The 20,068-nt window shown below is 42.9% G+C and overlaps 2 protein-coding genes across 2 annotated transcripts; both read left to right on the forward strand.

Annotated features, from left to right (window-relative positions):
- Window positions 1–7,078: 7,078 nt before the first annotated feature.
- LOC132674957 (olfactory receptor 3A1) lies at window positions 7,079–8,026 on the forward strand. The gene has a single exon (XM_060627440.3). The coding sequence runs from the start codon at window positions 7,079–7,081 to the stop codon at window positions 8,024–8,026; it is 948 nt and encodes a 315-aa protein (XP_060483423.3).
- A 10,396-nt stretch (window positions 8,027–18,422) lies between these two features.
- Window positions 18,423–19,382, forward strand: LOC132688645 (olfactory receptor 3A2). Its single transcript, XM_060647857.2, has one exon. The coding sequence runs from the start codon at window positions 18,435–18,437 to the stop codon at window positions 19,380–19,382; it is 948 nt and encodes a 315-aa protein (XP_060503840.2). The 5' UTR covers window positions 18,423–18,434.
- The last annotated feature ends 686 nt before the right edge of the window (window positions 19,383–20,068 follow it).

The following is a 20,068-nucleotide window of genomic DNA, read 5'->3' on the forward strand; positions in this document are numbered from 1 at the left end:
ACTAGGAACTCTATACGTGTTATTTCATTTAGTCTTCCCAACAACCTTTTGAGAGGATATTACTCTCATTCTTCAAAAAAGGAAACTGGAGTCCATAGGGTCTCAGTAGTTGCTAATAGCTGGAAGAGCAGGTCTATCTGTCTACAAAGTGCGGCAGGATTCCCAGAGAGAGTATGCTATCCCATGGACTTGGGTGAGTTATTGAGGAGGAAGACACAAGAGTCCAAGGGTTACACTATACAACCTCTCCAATTTCCTCTCTCATCATCTCTATCACTAAATTCTCATCTTCTAAAGGCCTAACCCAGGTAATGATGGTGGGAGCACCCTTCCCAGGGGTCCCCTGGTCCCTTCCAGCACAGCACAGCACACTGCTTCAACTACCTCTCTCAGGATCATTTTGGAACTCCCAAGACACAGTGTCTGTGGCCCTCGCTAACAAGGCCCCAAGGGCCTTTGCAGGGGCGAGGGGGGGATGTACTTTGTTCCTGAGGACTCATTAAGAATTTGAAGTGGGAAAGGGCACCTCCAGTTTTTGCCTTCTCTCTTGGGCTTCCTCCTCATCTCAGGTTAGGAGTCAGCTTGTATCTGCCCCCAAGTTCTGTTTGGACCAGACAAGTGGAAGAGGGAAACCCTTGGGCTGGGGACCCAGATTCGGTGCTGGCTCCGTGTCTAGTTCCCTGGATGACCTTGAGAAAGCAAAGACTTCCCCTATGTCCCCTTCGGTTAAATGGAGTTCTTAGGATAACCATCCCATCTACCCCCATAGATCAATATGGGGGATGGAGATGTCTGGAGAGATTCTAAATCACCACAGATGCATGAGGCACCACTGTTTTACCGCTGTCCTATTTATTAAGACTTGTATTTACTTAGTTCGCCCCACCTGCTCCTCCCCACTCTTGGGCAATTTTAAGGACACAAGAGGATTACCCTGTGGTGGAGAAGTCCCATGACAGAGATGGCCTCTACCTCTTTTAATCTCATTTCCATATATATTCCCCCAGAGTTGCTGACTGAGTTTGTGCAGATTCTCACTCCCTTTACATCCCTTCCCTTGCAACCTCACTGGTCTCTGTGCGGTAACAGGTGAGTTTTCCCATGATCCTCCCTCCACTCTTGTGTAAAATGGAAGGAAATTTATTTGTTACTCAGTAAGTCAAACCTCCTGGTTTTACAGGCACAGCAACCAAAGTCTCAAAAGCACAACTAAGAGAGACATGCTCAGGATGACAATCAGGTGAGTGAAAGAGCCGGGACTATGAACCAGAGATTGAGGTTCCTCTTCTAGGCATCTTTACCAATTCCCTCTTTCCTAGATGAAGCTTTTTGTTTTTTCCTGACTGTTAAGGATGAGTGGGATGAGATTCAGTGTTCAACTTCCCTGCCCGGAACCAATCCTTGCTGGACAGCCTCACCTAGATTACTGAGACCACCACTAGTACATGGAGGCCCTACTGGGACCTCAGAGCAGGGAGTTCTCACAGCATGACGGAAGTCTAGGACTCATATGAACCCCCAAGAATGGCGATCCAGAAGGGCTTCCTCATCGGTTGTCACTCTTGTGATTTCATTAGCCACAGACACCCCAGATCAATAATCTGGTGAACAACCCAGAATTTAGGAAATCTTGTGTAAGTTTCATCCCTCATCGATTGAGGGCTAGACAGAAGCTACTAGGGGAACATATTATTCTGGCTCATGACTTACTTGTTTTTGAGGAATATTTCTTCCGATTGTGGAAACTTTGTGGGAAGTTTATATAAAAAGCTGTATGCCAGTATGTAGATTGCTACGTGCACTGCATGCCCCATCTCGATGAGTGGAGGAGTCATCCCTACAACAGTCCCTTATGCCTTTCACTTGACTCTACCTCAACCAAATCATATCAATCCTTCAAAGTCTAGGAAAATTCCCACTTTTCCAGAAACACTTTCATCACTACTATAGCCCACAAAGATGCCCTCTTTGTCAGAAAGCCTATTTGTCAATGGATGCAGTTATTCATTCATTTATAAAATGGTGCATACCTAAAATAAGTTTATGCATATAGTTCCTAAATTCAGATATGAATCTCATGCTTAAATTGGACTGAGGGAGCTGCACTAAATCACTAAATGATTATGCTAGAAGGCACAGTGGTAAGTGCCATGTGGAATATAATTAAAGTGTGGTGGGAATGTTGAAGATGTAAATATCACTTTAAAATGGGCACAGATCAGGAAGGTATTTCTGGCAGAGGTAGTATTTGAGCTGAGTCTTGAAGACTTTGAGCACGTGACAATGGAAGAAGGATAGTCTATAGAGAGAAAGTAGCAACAGCAAAGGTGGGGATATAGGAAGTCACAGAATTTGCAATCTGGTGACATGGATTGAAATAAAAAGGGAAATTGGGGGCAACTTCTGACTGTGGCCATGATCCAACCAAGACACTTGTTTGAACCTGAGCTACTTCAGCCTGCAAGTCAAGACTTTGGGATCTGCAAGGGCACAAACCACAGCAAACATGAGAGTGGGTTTTTGAGTCATGAGAATGGATCAGATATAGATTCAGAGAGAATTTCAGGAGAAAGACATGCCTTCATGATCCTTCAGATGCCTTGGGTTACCTTGCTTGAGCGGTGGTATGTGTAAAGGTATGTGTAAAGAGCAGGGGCTCTGGAGTCAGATTACCAGAGTTAAAATCCTGCCTCTGTTATTTGCTTTACGTGACTCATGTTCTTTCTGTAAAATCGGGATTACAAGTGGGATCCATCTCATAGTAGGGGATGTGAGGAATAAAGGAGTTAATACATTTAAAGCACTTAGAACGGTGCACAGTGCCTCGCTCGGGGTAATTCTCCTAACAGCTTTTAGCTGCAATTGTTTTCAGGGAATCCCCGAAGGAAATTCTGTCCGTATCAAATATGTTGGGACCACCTACATATCATAGGGGAAGGGATGGCTGGTTTCTCTTTTGTGCACTTACTTTATTGTGATATGGGGTTTAGTAGGTATTCCATGATCATGCCCATGAGGTGGTACTTTATCAAATACTATAAAAATAATCTGCAGGGCACCTGGGTGGCTCAGTCAGTTAAACATCCGACTCTTGATTTCGGTTCAGGTCATGATCTCCTCTGGGATGGAGTCCCGTGTCAGGCTCTGCACTGACAATGTGGAGCCTGCTTGGGATTCTCTCTCTCCCTCTCTCTGTCCCTCCCCAGCTTGTGCGTGCACTCTCAAAATAAATAAATGAACTTAAAACAAATAATCTGCATTCATTGTAGACAAATCATAAAGTAGAGAAGAGGAGAAGAAAGATAATAAAACCCATTCATATTATTACTCAACCACTGACAAAGTTTGGTATTTCTTCCCAGTCTTGTTTCTGTGTGTGAGTGTGAAAGTGTGTGTTTTTTGTCTTTGTTAATATTGAAATAACACCGTGTTGTACAGGTTTGCATCCTGCTTTAGTCTTAACATTATCTCATAAGCATTTCATTTTTTAATTTGTTTTTTTTTTTTTTTGCAGTATGTTTTCCACCAGTGTACATTGATGGTATATAAGGAATGTATGGATTTCTGTATATTTGATTTTTATCTCGATACTTTTTTCTAATAATTCTTGATTACCTTTTATGGACAATCAACACACTTGCTTTCTCTTCCTTTCCAATATATAAACTTGATTTTTCTATTTCTTGACATTAATTTTATAATGATTCTAGGACAATAATAAAAATAGATGTAATGGTGGGGATCCCTCTCTTGCTCCTACTTTCATGGGATAATTTGTTACTTTCCATTAGCAATAATCCTGCAGTATCCCTCTATTCTTAGATGACTACAGCTGGGTGTTTTCCTTTTAAATCAACAATGGATTGTAACCTGTAAAAAGTACTTTTTAGGCAACTGATCTAATATATACATACATTTACATATATTAGATCAGCCTCAATTTTTTATAAGAGCTCTCTTAATCATAATAGACTACTTCTTTTAATATTCTGATATTTAAAACTCTCTATAGTTATATTTAGCATTTTGTTTCTATAGTCATAACTAAAGTTGCTCTCTAGTGATATTTCATCTATTTCTTCCTAAAATTTTATATTTGTAGTGTCAGGTGCATGCTAACTTCATAAAAAGCATTGGGATGCTGGACGTAGAGGGCATGATGACATAAGTGAAATAAGTCCGACAAAGAGCAAATACCATATGATTTCACTTATATGTAGAATCTAAAAATCAAAATAAAACAAAGAAGAAACAGGCCCATGAATACAGGGAACAAACTGGTGGCTGCCAGAGGGAAAGGAAGGTAGGGGATGGGCAAAATAGGTGAAGGGGAGTGGGAGGTATGGGCTTTCAGTTGAAGAACAAATATGGAGATGAACGGCATGGCACAGGGAATAGAGTCAATGGTGTTGTAACAGCGTTGTATGTGACAGATGGCAAGCGTTGTATGCGACACTTGTGGGCACAGCATAACATATAGACTTGTCCAATCACTATGTTGTAAATCTGAAACTAATGTAACATTGTGTGTCAACTGCATTTTTTTTAAAGATATTAGGAAAGTTAATTCTTTTTCTGGAGTTGCAGGAAAGTTTATATAGAATGAGAATATTCTATTCATCAAAATTAAACCAAACTTCTCTCAACAGTTTTATGAGGCTAGAGATCACTACTGGGGCAATTATTTCTTTGACAATTTTTTTTAACTTTCTTCCCCGTTTCTGGTTTACTTGGGTATTGAGCCTGTCCTTGAATATATTTTAGTTTATATTTTCCTAGAATTGTGCCTATTTTATTGAAATTTTCCACTTAAATAATATAGTTATAGGGTATTCTCTTAAAATTTAATTTTTCCTTTGTATTTCTGGCTGTAGCCCTTTCTAATTCCTAATTGTTTATATTCCACCATTTTTTTCTTATTTATTCCAGATGGAATGTCCCAGATGGCAGTCCATCTGATTCTTTAACTAGATGTATGGTTTTTTAAAGTTATTATTAACTTGAGTATAGTTGATACACAATGTTACATTAGTTTCAGGTACAACTTAGCGATTTGATAAGTTTATACATTATGCTACATTTACCATATGTCCCCTTACATCGTTACTGCAATATCATTGACTGTATTCCTTATACTGTGTCTTTTATTCCCATGACTTATTCATCCCATAACTAGAAGATTTATATCACATACATGTGCGTGTGAGTGGGAGTGTTCCCTTCTTTTTAAAGCGAACCAAAAAATGCTGTATTTATTCTACCAGTTGTGCTTTATATTTAGTAATATGGCTTTGATAGCTTTCAGATCAGCACAGACAGAACTGTTTCTTACAGCTGCACAGTACTCTTTTGTAAGGATATATACCATATTAATTTACTAAGCCCTCTTGCGATGAACACAGGTTGTTTTCAATTATTTGCTCTTACAAACCATGCTGCAACAAACAGTATCACACAAATGCCATTTCTTACATGTGATCATATATCTGTTGGATAAATTCCCAGAAGTGGAATTTCCAGGTAAAAAGAAAACACATATGTAATTTTGTCTCACAACTATTCTACAAATTCCCCTTGCAGCCAACCTTAGCCTGCAACCATACAGAGAATGAGATTTAGGGAAATGTGGCTCCAGCTTAGCTAAATGGCTAGAATTTTCAACTTTTAATAGAATCATCCATTTGCATTACGTAAAAAATTTTTTTCTATATTTTGAGTCATCTTTACATGATGAAAATTCTTTGATTTTTCCCCAAAACTTCCTGCTTTAATTTTTATACTTAAATCTTTGATCTATTTAGAATTTATTTCTGTAAAATATATGAGGTACGCATACAACTTCAGTTTTTCCCAGCTAGCTGTGCTATTGCCTCTCCAGCATTTATCGAATAGTACATTTTCCCACTCACTCAAGATGCCACTTACATCATGTATGAAATTCCTGTATTACGTCAGTAATGGACATTTCATTTCACTTTTTCTAAAGCTTGTAAAGTGTTGCTTTACTTTATATTTTCCAGCTTTATTGAGGGGTAACTGACAAATAAAATTATAAAATATTTAAAGTGTTCAACACGATGGTTTGATACATTTCCGTTGTGAAAGGATTCTCACAATCAAGTTAACTAACACACCCATCACCTCACATATTTACCTTTTCCTTTGTGTCTGAGATTATGCAAGTCCTACTCTCTTAGAAAATTTCAAGGTCTGAACCCCTTTACCAACGAGCTTCTCCCCATTTCTTAAAGTTCTTTTCCTAATTTCTTGATCCGATTGCTTCACCACCCTCTTTACATTCTGTTTTTCATCTATTCATTTAGGGCTATGGATTTGTTTATGAACACTGGTTTGGTGATAATCTACATGTTCTCATGTGTGTTGGTTTCACTCTCCCCTTTTTCAGTCTCCGTGATGTTCTTCAGTTTAAGTTTTGATTCCCTCTGGTCCAACAGTTTCTTACAGATTATTCAAAACACGGGGGGTTGTTTTTAAAATTCATTTTTCCTTAAGTTGATTTGTGATGAAATATTATTGCCTGTATTCTTTATTCTTTTGGAATTTTCTGAATTTCAGGTTTGTACATTTAATTCTATTAATGTTATACATTTAATTCTATTAAAAGTTTACACATTTATACATGTTCTTTGGTGGGGGGGTGTGAAAGTTTCAGGGACATTTGGGAAAGGCATACATACCAATTAGTTCTCTTCCATAATTATATTGAGAGCTTTTACAGCCTTGCTTTCTTCTGTCAAATTAATTCTATTACAGAATGAAAGTCACTAAAATGCTCCCTGGCTACCACACTTATCTCATGTTATACTGTTGGTATCCATGGTGATAGCTGCCTTCCTGGAGCAAGTCTTCTATCTAAACTCTTTTAGGCATATGAGGGGAGAGCAAAGGTTTCTCCTGAGAGTTCTGCTTTTTGAAAGTAATCAGCCTAAAATAGTCCACGTGCCAAAGACACACATTTTGGGGTGGCAAATTTTACCGCCCTACAGTCTATTTGTTCTTTTAGAATAAATGTATTGAGAAGAAAGATTACATCCTTGGATGTTTCCTTGCAGGAAAAATGAAGTCAAAATGTGAGTACAATAGAACAGCCATTACTGAGTTCATCCTGCTGGGCTTGGTGGAGACACCAGACCTGCGGCCAGTTGTCTTTGCAGTCTTCCTCTTTTCCTACCTGCTCACAGTTGGCGGCAACCTCAGCATCCTGGCCGCCATCTTGGTGGAGACCAAACTCCACACCCCCATGTACTTCTTCCTGGGGAACCTATCGGTGCTGGATGTTGGGTGCATCACAGTCACTATTCCCTCAATGTTGGCTCGTCTCCTGTCCCACAAGCATACTGTTCCCTATGGAGCCTGCCTCACACAGCTTTTCTTCTTTCACCTTCTCGTTGGGGTGGACTGCTTCCTTTTGACAGCCATGGCCTATGACCGATTCCTGGCCATCTGCCAGCCCCTCACCTACAGCACCCGAATGAGCCAGACAGTCCAGAGGATATTGGTGGCTGTGTCCTGGGCTTTAGCCTTCACTAATGCACTGACCCACACAGTAGCCATATCCACCCTGAACTTCTGTGGTCCCAATGTGATCAATCACTTCTACTGTGACCTCCCACAGCTCTTCCAGCTCTCTTGCTCCAGCACCCAACTCAATGAGCTGCTGCTCTTTGCTGTGGGTTTCATAATGGCAGGTACTCCCCTGGCTCTCATCGTCACCTCCTATGCCCATGTGACAGCTGCAGTCCTACGAATCTGCTCTGCTGAGGGCAGGAAGAAAGCCTTCTCCACATGTGGCTCTCATCTCACTGTGGTTGCCATATTCTATGGTTCAGGTATATTTAATTACATGCGACTGGGTTCAGCCAAGCTTTCAGACAAGGATAAAGCTTTTGGAATTTTTAACACCGTCATCAACCCCATGCTGAATCCAATCATCTACAGCCTCAGGAACCCTGATGTGCAGGGTGCCCTCTGGAGAGTGCTCATGGGGAGGCGACCACTGGCTTGACAAGGTCCTGAGGTCTGGAGTGTCACTCCCTCCTTTTCCCTTTCTGGATTAAAGAAGAAATCCTCTAGAGCCACTAACTAAGACTAACGGTCCAGAGTTGCTTCTGTCTCCCTGCACAGGAGGTTTTTTTTTGTTTGTTTGTTTGGTTGGTTGGTTTTTTTGTTTGTTTATTTTAATTAGGGATGAGTTATTGTTTCCCAAAGAAACCATGTGCAATTTATAGTCAGTAGGTGTGTGGGCCCTGTCAAGGCCAACCCTTTTGACAAATTACAACTTCAGACACTGTGTGCTCCTTTCTCTGAGTAGAAGCAAAATCTCAGAACCTCGACTAGTACAGGTTCATGTCTCACAGGGAATGACTCTTTGGTTGGTTATAGCCTGGCTTCCCCAAAATATCCAAAGCCTTCCCCACTGGGGCACCTGAGTGGCTCAGTTGGTTGGGTGTCCAACTTGGCTCAGGTCATGATCTCTCAGTTTGTGGGTTCAAGCCCCACATCGGGCTCTGTGCTGACAACTCAGAGCCTGGAGCCTGCTTCGGATTCTGTGTCTCATTCTCTCTCTGCCCCTCCCCCACTTGGGCTCTGTCTCTCAAAAATAAATACATGTAAAAAATTTTTTTTTAAAAAAAGAAGCCTTCCCACCACGCCTTGCATCCATTAGTAGGTCATGTGATTCCCTCAAGTTCAGCTATGGATGGTCTGGTTTTAAAACATGGACCTAGAGATTAGATTCATTTTATTTCACCTATCAGATTTCTACAAACCAAAACAGGAACTTTCTTTTCCTATCACATGAAGATATCATGGGGTATAGAGGGGACAGAGAGGAAGCTGTATGGGTATATGTTCTCTAGTACCTCTGGAGAGCATGATTCATGTGTGCAAATTTTTAAAACTCCACTAATAAATATGGTAAACCTTATAATACAAATTTAATGTTCCTCATCTGTTTTTCCTGATATATTTCAAATCATTTGAAAAGATAATCTTTTGTAATGAAAATATTATTTACGCATGAAAAACCCCAAAATACTCCATATGAACTTCCTCTCTAAATCCTCTCAGTCCCAAAATCTTCCAGCTGAGATCATCCATATCTGTAAATAAAGCCATATAGTGATGCTCCCCTAAACGTCCCTTCTCGGTAGGAGAACAGTCTCTAACCTAGAATGTTCTCTCATCTTGCATGCTACATCCTAAGCTTTCATCCAATCAGTATTTGGCTTTATTTTCCTTCTAGCCTCCCTTTGAGATGAATTGCCTATTGTGGGCATCTCTACTCTGTCACTGATGTTTCCTGATTCCTTGCCCCAAAACATCCCTTTGACCTGAACTGTGTCCTAGCTTCTCTGTGAGTTTTCAGGGAAGTGAAAGGATTGAAAGGACTGGGTAAGACAGAGATGAAGAGAAAGGACATGAGGGAGGGAAGCAAAACAAGACTGGAGGTGAAGCGTTTGCGGGAAAATGAAGAAGAAAGAGGGACACGGGGAGAAATAGGACAGAACTGCAAACAAATGGGCTGAGAGTGAAGGCTCGGGGCACTGGAGTAGACTGAATGGGGTACACAAAGAGTGGAGACAAGAAAGATAGAGAAATAGGATAAGATACCTTGAGATGGCTAAAAGGTCAGAGAAAAGAAGGGGGGAAACAAAATTAGTGGGTCAGAGACGAAAGAGGTGGGCTTCTGTACAGGGCTGCTTCTGTTCTATACTGTCCAGCAATAACCAGTTTATGCTACCCTCACACCATCATTGTGGTGTATCTTGTCTACCGTGAATAAAGCAATTTTCAGATTTCACTGAAAGTGCTAAAAAGTGTCCAAGGGACACATTTTCAGTTTCTCTTACAAGAAAGTGTTCTGAGAATGTTAGGGAGGTTTATCAGATGACAAAAGAGATGAGAAGAAGTTCTGGGTATTTTGTCCACCTCAAATGTCACCAGAGTCTATGACTAACCAACCACCTTATCAACTTACTCTCTGCCTTTTGGGTCACGCTAGCCAAGACCGTCAAAAGACACGGGGGGGGAGGGGGGGGGGTGGGGGGCGGGGAGGGGAGGAAGATAGCTCTTTCCTGATCCTTTCTTAGCCATCAGATAAACTTCAAGAATGCAAATGGAGCTTCCTCCAAGGGTCGAGGAAACTGTCCAGGAAGACCTACAACATGGTCTTCACTTCATCACTTCCTCTCATCCGCAATGTTCTCGACCTTGAATAAGTTCTCAACCTTGTCTGGGCCTGTACTTGACAGGCACAAGGTAACCATCAAGGTTCTTCCACTTGTAATCCCTTCTGATTCTACTAGTTTTTAAAAAAAATTTTTTTTTTCAACGTTTTTTATTTATTTTTGGGACAGAGAGAGACAGAGCATGAACGGGGGAGGGGCAGAGAGAGAGGGAGACACAGAATCGGAAACAGGCTCCAGGCTCCGAGCCATCAGCCCAGAGCCTGACGCGGGGCTCGAACTCACGGACCACGAGATCGTGACCTGGCTGAAGTCGGACGCTTAACCGACTGCGCCACCCAGGCGCCCCTGATTCTACTAGTTTTAATGAACAAAAAGACTGTGTCACTCTGTTTACCCTGAAGAGTTACCACATCTTCCTACTACCATTTTTCCTACCCACCAGCATGTAACCCTGCTGCACGATGGAGCTTATTTACTTCCAAAACTCCTTGTGCCTCTAGCCTTTCTTATATATGAACACTCATCTCAAGGCTCACGGGATGATTTCATGTGTAATCACTGGAGTAAAATGGATCAACTTGTTCAGCATCATAAGTGATGACTCAGGCACTGATTCCGGGCATGCTGTCTACTCTCCAGAATCATAGGGTTTTATTACTGATTTGGGAGATTCCCTTTTCTTTGGAATTTGCCTGGTTTTTTTTTAATTCCAGGTTATTATTCCAATGTATGTTTATCATACATGTAATACATCATATCATAAAGGTTCAAACAATACAGAATATCATTGTCGCTCTTTTATACCATTCCTTCAGTAATCCAATTTTTAAAAAAGAACTAAGTGGCGGTAGCTGGTATTTGGCTTTCCACACAAATGAACACACGCTCCCACTTGCATGCACGTCAACATGTGCAAGCACAACACCGTACTGCTTTGTAATATGCTTTCCCTCCTCTCTGTATTATTACAATTTTTTTTTACATATCAACCTACAAATCAACGTTATCCATTTTGAAGGCTTCATGATATTCCATTTTATGTATAAACTACAATCTATTTAACAAATCCCTATTGATTTCATTTATTTCCTATTTTGGGCAGTTGTTAATAATACTGGAGTTAACATTCTCATTTGTATATGTGTTCATATAACTGAAATTATTTCACTGGTTATATGCATAAAAGGTGTGTGTGTGTGTGTGTGTGTGTGTGTGTGTGTGTGTGTTGGACCAAGGTTGTAGGGCAACCAGCTTTAGTTGGTTGATTGGCAGTTTATGAGAATGTTTCTTACCTCACTTGCTTTTACTGAGTGTTATAAATAGAATTTTTTTTTATCTTTGATAATTAGATTAAATATTGCATTATTTTTAAATTAGAATTTCTTTATGAGTGTGACTCAATTGATTTTTATATATTTATTTCTAATTTATTTATATTTATGCTTTCAAAATTGCCAGTTCATATTTTTTGCCCCATAGGGTAGTTTATCTTTATTTTAATCATTGGTGGCAACATTTCACATTTTAGGGTAGTATCTCTTTACCGTCTGTGTTGCAAAGATATTCCCTAATTTCCCACTTGTCTTTTACTTTGTTTAGGCTTCTTTTGCTCAAATGAAGTCTGATATTTTTGTGAAGTTTATCATGCTTTTTTTGTCATGCTTAGAAAATAATGACTTTTCCATCTAAATGTTGGTTAAATACTTATCAGTGATGTTTTTCTAGTACATTTACATTTGCTTTATTTTTCTTAAACGTTTATCTATCATTTCTTTTTGAGAGAGAGAGAGAGTGTGTGAGTGGGAGAGAGACACAGAAAGAGAGACACGGAATCTAAAGGCCTCCAGGCTCCAAGCTGTTAGCACAGAGCCCGACATGGGGCTCGAACCGACACACTACAGGGTCGTGACCTGAGCCAAAGTTCAAATGATTGCCTATTTACAATTATTTGTAAGTCAAATATTTAAAGTACACACAATTTATTTTTGTGTATGTTCTAACTTTTCCCCTAGTGGATCAAAGTTGTCCAGATCCCATAAAATGTAAGCTTGCTTGTATATGGTGTACGTGATAATGTATATGGTTTATGTATAATATGTGTAATGTAATACAAATATAAACACAAATATATAACAGCAGCCAGCGAAATGACAGAAGAGGAGATCCCCACTCGATTCCCCCCTCAGCAACAATATTTTGGACAGAAAAGTTGTGGGGGCTCTGGGCTTTAGGTAGGAGACTGTGAGACCCTGGTGGAACCCAAGACTAAGAAGGTATATTTGGAGAAGAACATGTGCCCAGGTGGCTGTCATGCTGACAGTAGGTCCTGGCTACAACCTAGAAGCAGCTCTGTCCCCCTGTGAACTCAGCTTGGCCCCGTTTGGCATTGGTCCCGTCACTGGCAACATCTGCCGGGAGACCCAGCAGAAGTCATACCCACCTGTGCCCTGGTTAACAGCCCCGCCAACCTTGACCCTGGCTGTGGATGCTGAAGCAGCTCCAGCCCTCTCAGCTGCCAGTCCCGCTCAGCCGGGGACAATGCAGGAGACACGCTCATATATGCCTCTCAGACCCTCAAGCCCCGGTCCAACTGCAGACGCTGAAAAGGCCCTAGAACTTGGCTTCTGCACCTCACAGTCATGGGCCAGGAATACTCCCGCTCGTCCAACGACCCACCAGGAGACACATGCTACTGTGCCTCCAGAGGTTGCCCCACAGACCTCAGTCCAACTGCAGATTAAAGTGGCCTGGGAACACTTGTGCCCACAAGGACCTGGAGGAAGACACACTCCCAGAGACAGGCATGCCAACCTATCTTTGAAGAGTCCCTGTAACCAACATCTAGCTTCAAAGAGACATCTTGGCACTTTACTAGGGCCAGCTTCAGGCATCCTGCCAGGATTTTAAATCTTGAATCCTGAAAAGTGCTCCCTCGTCAATGAACTCTCGCTATTCAGCCTCACATTCCACCCACCCCTTTGGTCCTCATGATCCACTCCCACATCTCTCCTTTGTCAACAAGAGGAGCTTCCAGTTCCTGCTGGGTTGCACTGGCGAGTGTATTCGTTTCTTATGGCTGCTGCCACAAAATACCACACACTTGGTGACTCAGAACAACAGGAGTTTATTCTCTCATGGCTCCAGAGGCCAAAGGTACAAAATGAGTCCTACAGGGCTAACTTCAAATGGCAGCAGAGAAAGTTTGCTCCACAGGCTCTGGGGAGAACTCATTCTGAGTCTCTCCCAGATGCCAGTGGCTGCTGGCCTTCCTTGCCCTGTGGTTCCCTCATTCCCTCTCCACTTCCAGCCTCGCATTGCCTTCTCTTCTGTAGTCATCCCTCTGCCTCTGTCTCCTAAATACTCCAGTGATAACATTTAGGGCCCACTTGGATGGTCCAGGATCATCTTCCCAGATGAAGACCCTTAACAATCACATCATATCTCCAAAGGGTTGATTTCAGGGCTTAGGACCTGAATATCCAGGGGGCCCTGTTTCAGCCTAGTGTCAGATTCTTTTCAGTGAGTGAATTATTTCTCTGACATCATGAGTGGGATTGGCCTTTCTCAGAATATGCTGAGACGTAATCCCAATTGTTCTGGAGGCATGGAGGAGACCTGGGAAAAGTTCTTGAGGAAGACAAGAATCATCTTGTAGACATCTGCTTCCTATGAGGTGTTTGTGTGGCCGTCACACACAAGGAAGTTGATCTCCGCCAGCAAAGGGGAAGGGATACTCTGGCCAAGTGACTGCGGGAGAGTCTGGGGGTTTGCAATTCTCATGAGCAACCTCTCAAACTTCCCCATCCCCAGACTCAGGGTCTCACTCCTTCCTTAGCCGGGCCCTGGATTTAGCACAGGAGACTCCCCTAAGCTGCACATTCAGCCTCCCGTGTGGATCTGCCACCCTTACAATTAGGTCCGATGCCTGATTTTCAGAGCTCTCTCCTTGTGGCTGCAGAAGATGTGCCAAGGAAGTTTTCAGGCTTTCGTGGCATACCCTGAATTGAATGTTGGCTCCCCTGGGCTTTGCGTTGTTTTTTCAGGCTTCTGGGAAAGTTAACAGAAGCGACCCACCCTTAATTCTTAAAACTCCGCAATTCTTATACTTTCCATGGCTATCATATCAATGTGCTGGTGCTAAAACGTGACCCAGTGTTTCGCCTTTCACCTGTACCTCATCCCAACATACCACAGCTGAGTCTCAGTGATGAAACTACGGTTATCACCAAGCCCACTTTCCCCCCAGCTGTGGCGAATGGTCCAGGTGCAGAATTCCATCTGGAGGATTTGCTTCCTAGGGCCACTCCCAGTACCAGCTGTCTCAGTCAGGCTCCCCCCAGAGCAGAGCCTGAGACAAGACGCCCGTGTGGCTTAACTGGGAAATCATCCCAGGGAGCAGGAATCCCTGGGAGGAAGACAGGGGTTAAGAGGAGAGTGAGATGAATGAAGAAGAGATGTCCCTGACCAAGGGGCCAAAGTCTCTGCAACGGATGTCCAGCAGAGACTTGATTGAGCGTGAGAACATGGAATGCTTCCCACGACTGTCTGAGGAATGGTTGCTGGGGTGTCTACCCATTGGCTCCCCTTTCCTATTGTCAAGGCGCTCTCTGCACTCTGGGCACTCAGGCTCAGACCTAGCGAGTACCCAGCCCCACTGCCAAAATTCATGGCATCAAAGGATCCCAAGGAAGAGGCTACCCTCTGTCGGCCTGCCACAAGCAAAAGCCTGAGGGGAACTGTCCAACCCAGCTGCAGATGAAACGAGAAGAAAGGCTGAGGGAGAGGTGAGGCAGACATCTGATGTGTCTGCCACAAGGTGCTTCCTAGAGGTGTTGTGAGGAATGACAGGGACCCAGGCGCAAAAAGTACATAACATATTACCATGTGCCTAACAAATACCCACAGATGTTATCAGTTGATATGCTGATGTGTTGCCAAACGTCTATCATCAGCTTAGCGAATCTTACGTGATTTAATCTGCAAGCAATGCTCTATTGTAGAGGATATGCCCATTTCACAGATAAGGACACTGAGGATCAAAAGGGTACAGCAGCTTGTCCAAAGTCAACCACCGAACGCCAGAAAACAGGTCTGTCCACAGTGCATTTCCTACTGCAGAAGGCTCCTCTGGTGGGAGAAGACAGAGACCCTCTCTTGGGAAAGGAGTGTTGCGTAAGTAGTGGTGGCTATAGGTGTCAGAGGAACACCCTCCCTAACCTTCCTGCATCTTCTGTTTACTAGTCTGCCGCCTTCACCAGGGCTCTCAATCTCTCAGAGCCCGGCCTAGATAGTCATATTGGCAGACAGCTCCCCAGAAGGCCTCCTAGCCCAATATAGCTCTTCAATCCCCACTTCCAGAGACACTGCTGGGTGCCTAAGACACAGTCCCAGGGGCTCCCACTAACAAGGCCCTGAGGGGGAAAAACACCACATTTCTGAGGACTCATTAGGAAACTGGGTGTGAAGAAAGCTTCTCCTTCCTGCCTCTCTTTTGGGGCTCCTTTCTCATCCCAGGCCCAAGACAAGTCTGGAAATTAGTTTATCTCTGCTCAGTGGCTCCGCTCGGGGTTGACATCTGAGAAATATACCCCTCCCTTAGCAAACCTATATCTAGTCCCATTTACACCTCTAGTTTCCGGGGTGGCTTGAGAATGTGAACAAGTCCTGGGACCTCAGTGACCCTACCATTAAATGGAATTTATATCACCGTCTCTAACTACTTGCTATAAAGCTATGGCTAGAGATAAAGCCCTTGTTCATCTTTTTAAAAGAAAAGTTGAATACCAGAAGATGTGAGGCATGGTTGCTATATTTAGGAAGGGCTTGTGTTGTTTACAAAACAACTTGTCTTTCTCCCCATCTGTCTACTCCCTCTTTGGAGGGATAATACTGTAAGGATAATGCTAGGATACAGACAATATCAGCTTGTTTCCTTGATTTATTATATCTAGTTCCTTACCTCCTTTCTGGCGGATACGTGGGTCTACATAACTCCTCATCTCCTTTCCTGAAGAGCCTCCCTTGTGTCTACGCCCATGCCTAGGTGAGTGTACTCAGGGGTTCTTTCCCTGCTCTTCCAAAACAGTGATGGGGCCTCTGTTGCTGCCATCAGCTCAAATCTGACTTTTCATGAGGTACAATTGCTGCCTCTGAAAAAGAAACTGTTTTATGGGAAGATCTGAGGCTATGACCCAAAGATCCTGGCTTCTTTTCTGGACCCCTTCGCCCATACCCCCGTTTCTTGGAAGCCTGTTCTCTGTTACTCTTAGGAGAGCGTAGGAGAGCAGGATTCACTGAGTCTGATTCACTGCCTACGACCCATTGCATCGGGCAGCCTTAAACCTTCACTCCAGTCCCAGGTCCTGCTGAGCCTTTCCATCAAAAGGAACATGGAGGTATTCTTTGGAGTTCCAGAGCAGGGAGTGGTAATAGCTCAGGAGGGAGAACCTGGGACTCGGGACAATGCTTTGAGAATGCTAAATGCCTCTACACCTCCCGTAATTCATCCTAATTCACAAAAGTCTAGCCTCAGTTCCAATATGTCCCGAAAATCTTCCATGACAACTCTAGGTCACACCGATGCTCTCTTTCTCTGCAATCCTATGAATGCTTGAGCCATCTATTTATCTATTTAATAAACACTGAGTACCTACTATATATAAAGCAGTATGATAAGTATTAATATTGTAAAACTGAATGAAACCTGCTTGTGGTCCTCATGTCATTTACAGAGAAGTAGGGGAGATACACTTTATAGAGAAATGACTTAGCTAGAAGATACATGGTAATAAATTCCATGAGATCATGTATAGTGAGAGCTTAGGAGAGAAAGAGAGACAGTGGTGCTTTTGACAGTGGGAACTCCCAGGCAGCCAGCCTTCAGTCTTGAAATACTTGGGATGTAGAGTTGGAAAGGGATCCATTGCAGCCAGAGAAAACTGCATGAGCACAGAGGTAGAAAGTGACACAGTCACAATCTAATGCTAACGTGAAAAAAGGAAAATAGAGAGTAGTTCATTGCTCTTTATGTAGTATATGTACAGAGCTGTGGTCCATCCATTGATTTGTCCTTTGCAAAGCACTGATTAATCATCAATTTCAGAAATTATGAGTTGCCTGTGACTGGTCCTCCTTCTCGCCTATCTGGTGATCCTAGAATTTTAAGCGTATTTTAGAGATCACTGCATCTAAGTTTTCATTCATGTGAACCCATCACCCTTTCCCCTTCTGTTAGAGTCACTAGACTCCAACCGCTTCCCTCTGATTCCGGTGTATTCTATGCAAGGGAATAACATTACTCTTAGGAAGTTCGAGCTCTGCTTATCCCATCAGCAATAGAGAAACACTGATTTTTTTTTTTTAACCAGGATCTTTTATAATATCTGAAAAACGTGGCTCAATCTGCTTCTCTAAGTATGTGCCTACTTCCTGAGGATCTCTCCTTAGAGCGAGTGGTCAAACCACTGTGTCTGAGTCAAGAATAAGTGGAAGGTTGGTGGCCGTGTGATGTAGAACACTAACGGTACCCAGCTGCAGCTGCCCCAGAGGTCATGCTTGCAATTTTGGTTTCAGAGGTGAGTAGCAGATACTATAAAAACAATAAATAATTTTAAATTAAGCTCTTATAAAGTCTTAGTTGGCATCAAGAACATCAGCAATTTATTGACCTAGGGATTTTGAATTTATACTTCAGCACTACGTTCCTCACCTTGGATAAATATACTCGGTTCAACTATCTGATGTCTGCAATCACGGGTCTGAGTCTTGCTCTCTTTGTTTGAGCTTTATTTCTAGAAGCTCTGAAGCCAAGATTTTCAAATGCTTTCTGGTTTCTCTGGAAATAGCATTAATTTTTCTATTGTAAAATCTGCTTATTGGTTTTGACTGATGCCCCAGAGTAAAATGGAGAAATCCATCTTAATCTCACTGTTTTTATCTTAATTCATTTTCCCAATGCCCCAAGTATTTCAACCTTTTCAACCAGGAAAGGATGGAAGGGACAAAGTGATGATGGTTTGGGGCATCTCAGCTAAGAGCAGAGGCACTGAGTTGATGGAGGAGGTGAGTGATGAGGTTTAACCTGGGGAGTGGGAATATCATCACCCAGACAGCTGAGAACTTACCTGGGGTTTTTAACATGGGTAGTTTAAAGCATTAATGTTGAATAAACAAATTGGAGTGGACTGATATCGCCCCTCCTGGGACATTTCCTTACAGAAACTCATGGAACCAGAAGTTGGGGTTAACAGGACATCTGTTACTGAGTTCATTCTACTCGGCCTAGTGGAAACAGAACAGCTGCAGTCTGTGGTCTTTGTAGTCTTCCTCTTTGCCTATCTGCTCACAGTTGGGGGCAACCTCAGCATCCTGGCCGCCATCTTGGTGGAGCCCAAACTCCACACCCCCATGTACTTCTTCCTGGGGAACCTATCGGTGCTGGACGTTGGGTGCATCACCGTCACTGTTCCCTCAATGTTGGCCCGTCTCCTGTCCCACAAGCGTACCGTTCCCTATAGAGTCTGCCTCACACAGCTTTTCTTCTTTCACCTCCTGGCTGGTATGGACTGCTTCCTATTGACAGTGATGGCCTATGACCGATTCTTGGCCATCTGCCGGCCCCTCACCTACAGCACCCAAATGAGCAAGACAGTCCAGAGGATGTTGGTGGTTGTGTCTTGGGCTTTGGGTTTCACCAATGCATTAAATCACACTCTTACCCTAACCACCCTGAACTTCTGTGGTCCCCATGTGATCAATCACTTCTACTGTGACCTCCCACAGCTCTTCCAGCTCTCCTGCTCCAGCACCCAACTCAATGAGCTGCTGCTCTTCGTAGCAGCAGCCTTCATGGCTGTAACCCCCTTGGTCCTCATCACTGTGTCCTATGCACATGTGGCAGCTGCAGTCCTACAAATCCGTTCGGTGGAAGGCAGAAAGAAGGCCTTTTCCACATGTGGCTCCCACCTCACAGTGGTTTGCCTCTTCTATGGTACTGGTATCTTCAACTACATGCGTCTTGGTTCCGAGGAGTCTTCAGACAAGGATAAAGGGGTTGGGGTCTTTAATACTGTTATCAACCCCATGCTGAACCCTCTCATTTACAGTCTTAGAAATCCTGATGTTCAGGGTGCCCTGTGGCGGGTACTTGTGGGGAAGCAGTCACTGACTTAAGGTTTGACAATGTCCCTTCTCTCCTGCCTTTTCTGGGTTAAGGAAAACTTCCCATGAAGGCATTAACCTAGAAAATGGCCCATAATCATATCTCTAACTGCCTGAAGACTTGTGTGATGTATGTGTCCCGCAAAGAAATGCTATGTAATTCATCAATTAATTCATACAACAAATATTTATTAAGTTGCTTCTAGGATCCAGATGCTTTCCTAGGGAACTGGTGAACAAAATAAACAAGAGTCTCTGCACTTATGCAACTCATGTTTTCATGAAGACAGACAAAATACATAAAATAAATAAGCTTCATATATGGAATATCACACAGCAATAAGGGCTCTAAAGAAAAATAAAGAAGATAGGCAGATATGAAGCTAGGTACTGCTGAGGAAGTGCCCCAGCTCAATTGCCACCTTGTGTATGGCTGTGCTCACTTTCTGAGTAAGGCTGAGGCCTTGAAAGCCCAGTAGTTTTGGAGAGCAATGGCCTATAAGGAAGGGCTATCTGGATAATAGGTAACCAATTAACCCAAGTAACCAGTAATGTCGCTGTGAAGGTTTTTTTCCTGGTGGGGACATAAGATTCCATCTAGGTCAGAGTACAGAAAGACCTTTTAAGCCATGGGCCCAGTGCCAAGATTATCCTATTCTACGCTTCACCTTTCACCTCCAAAAAAATCCATTCCTTCT

This window comes from Panthera onca, chromosome E1 (assembly GCF_046562875.1).
Source record: "Panthera onca isolate mPanOnc1 chromosome E1, mPanOnc1 haplotype 2, whole genome shotgun sequence".
NCBI lineage: Eukaryota > Metazoa > Chordata > Mammalia > Carnivora > Felidae > Panthera > Panthera onca.

Excerpts from the sequence above, each read along its gene's own strand:
- LOC132674957 (XM_060627440.3), top strand. The coding sequence starts at position 7,079 with ATGAAGTCAAAATGTGAGTACAATAGAACAGCCATTACTGAGTTCATC.
- LOC132688645 (XM_060647857.2), top strand. The coding sequence starts at position 18,435 with ATGGAACCAGAAGTTGGGGTTAACAGGACATCTGTTACTGAGTTCATT.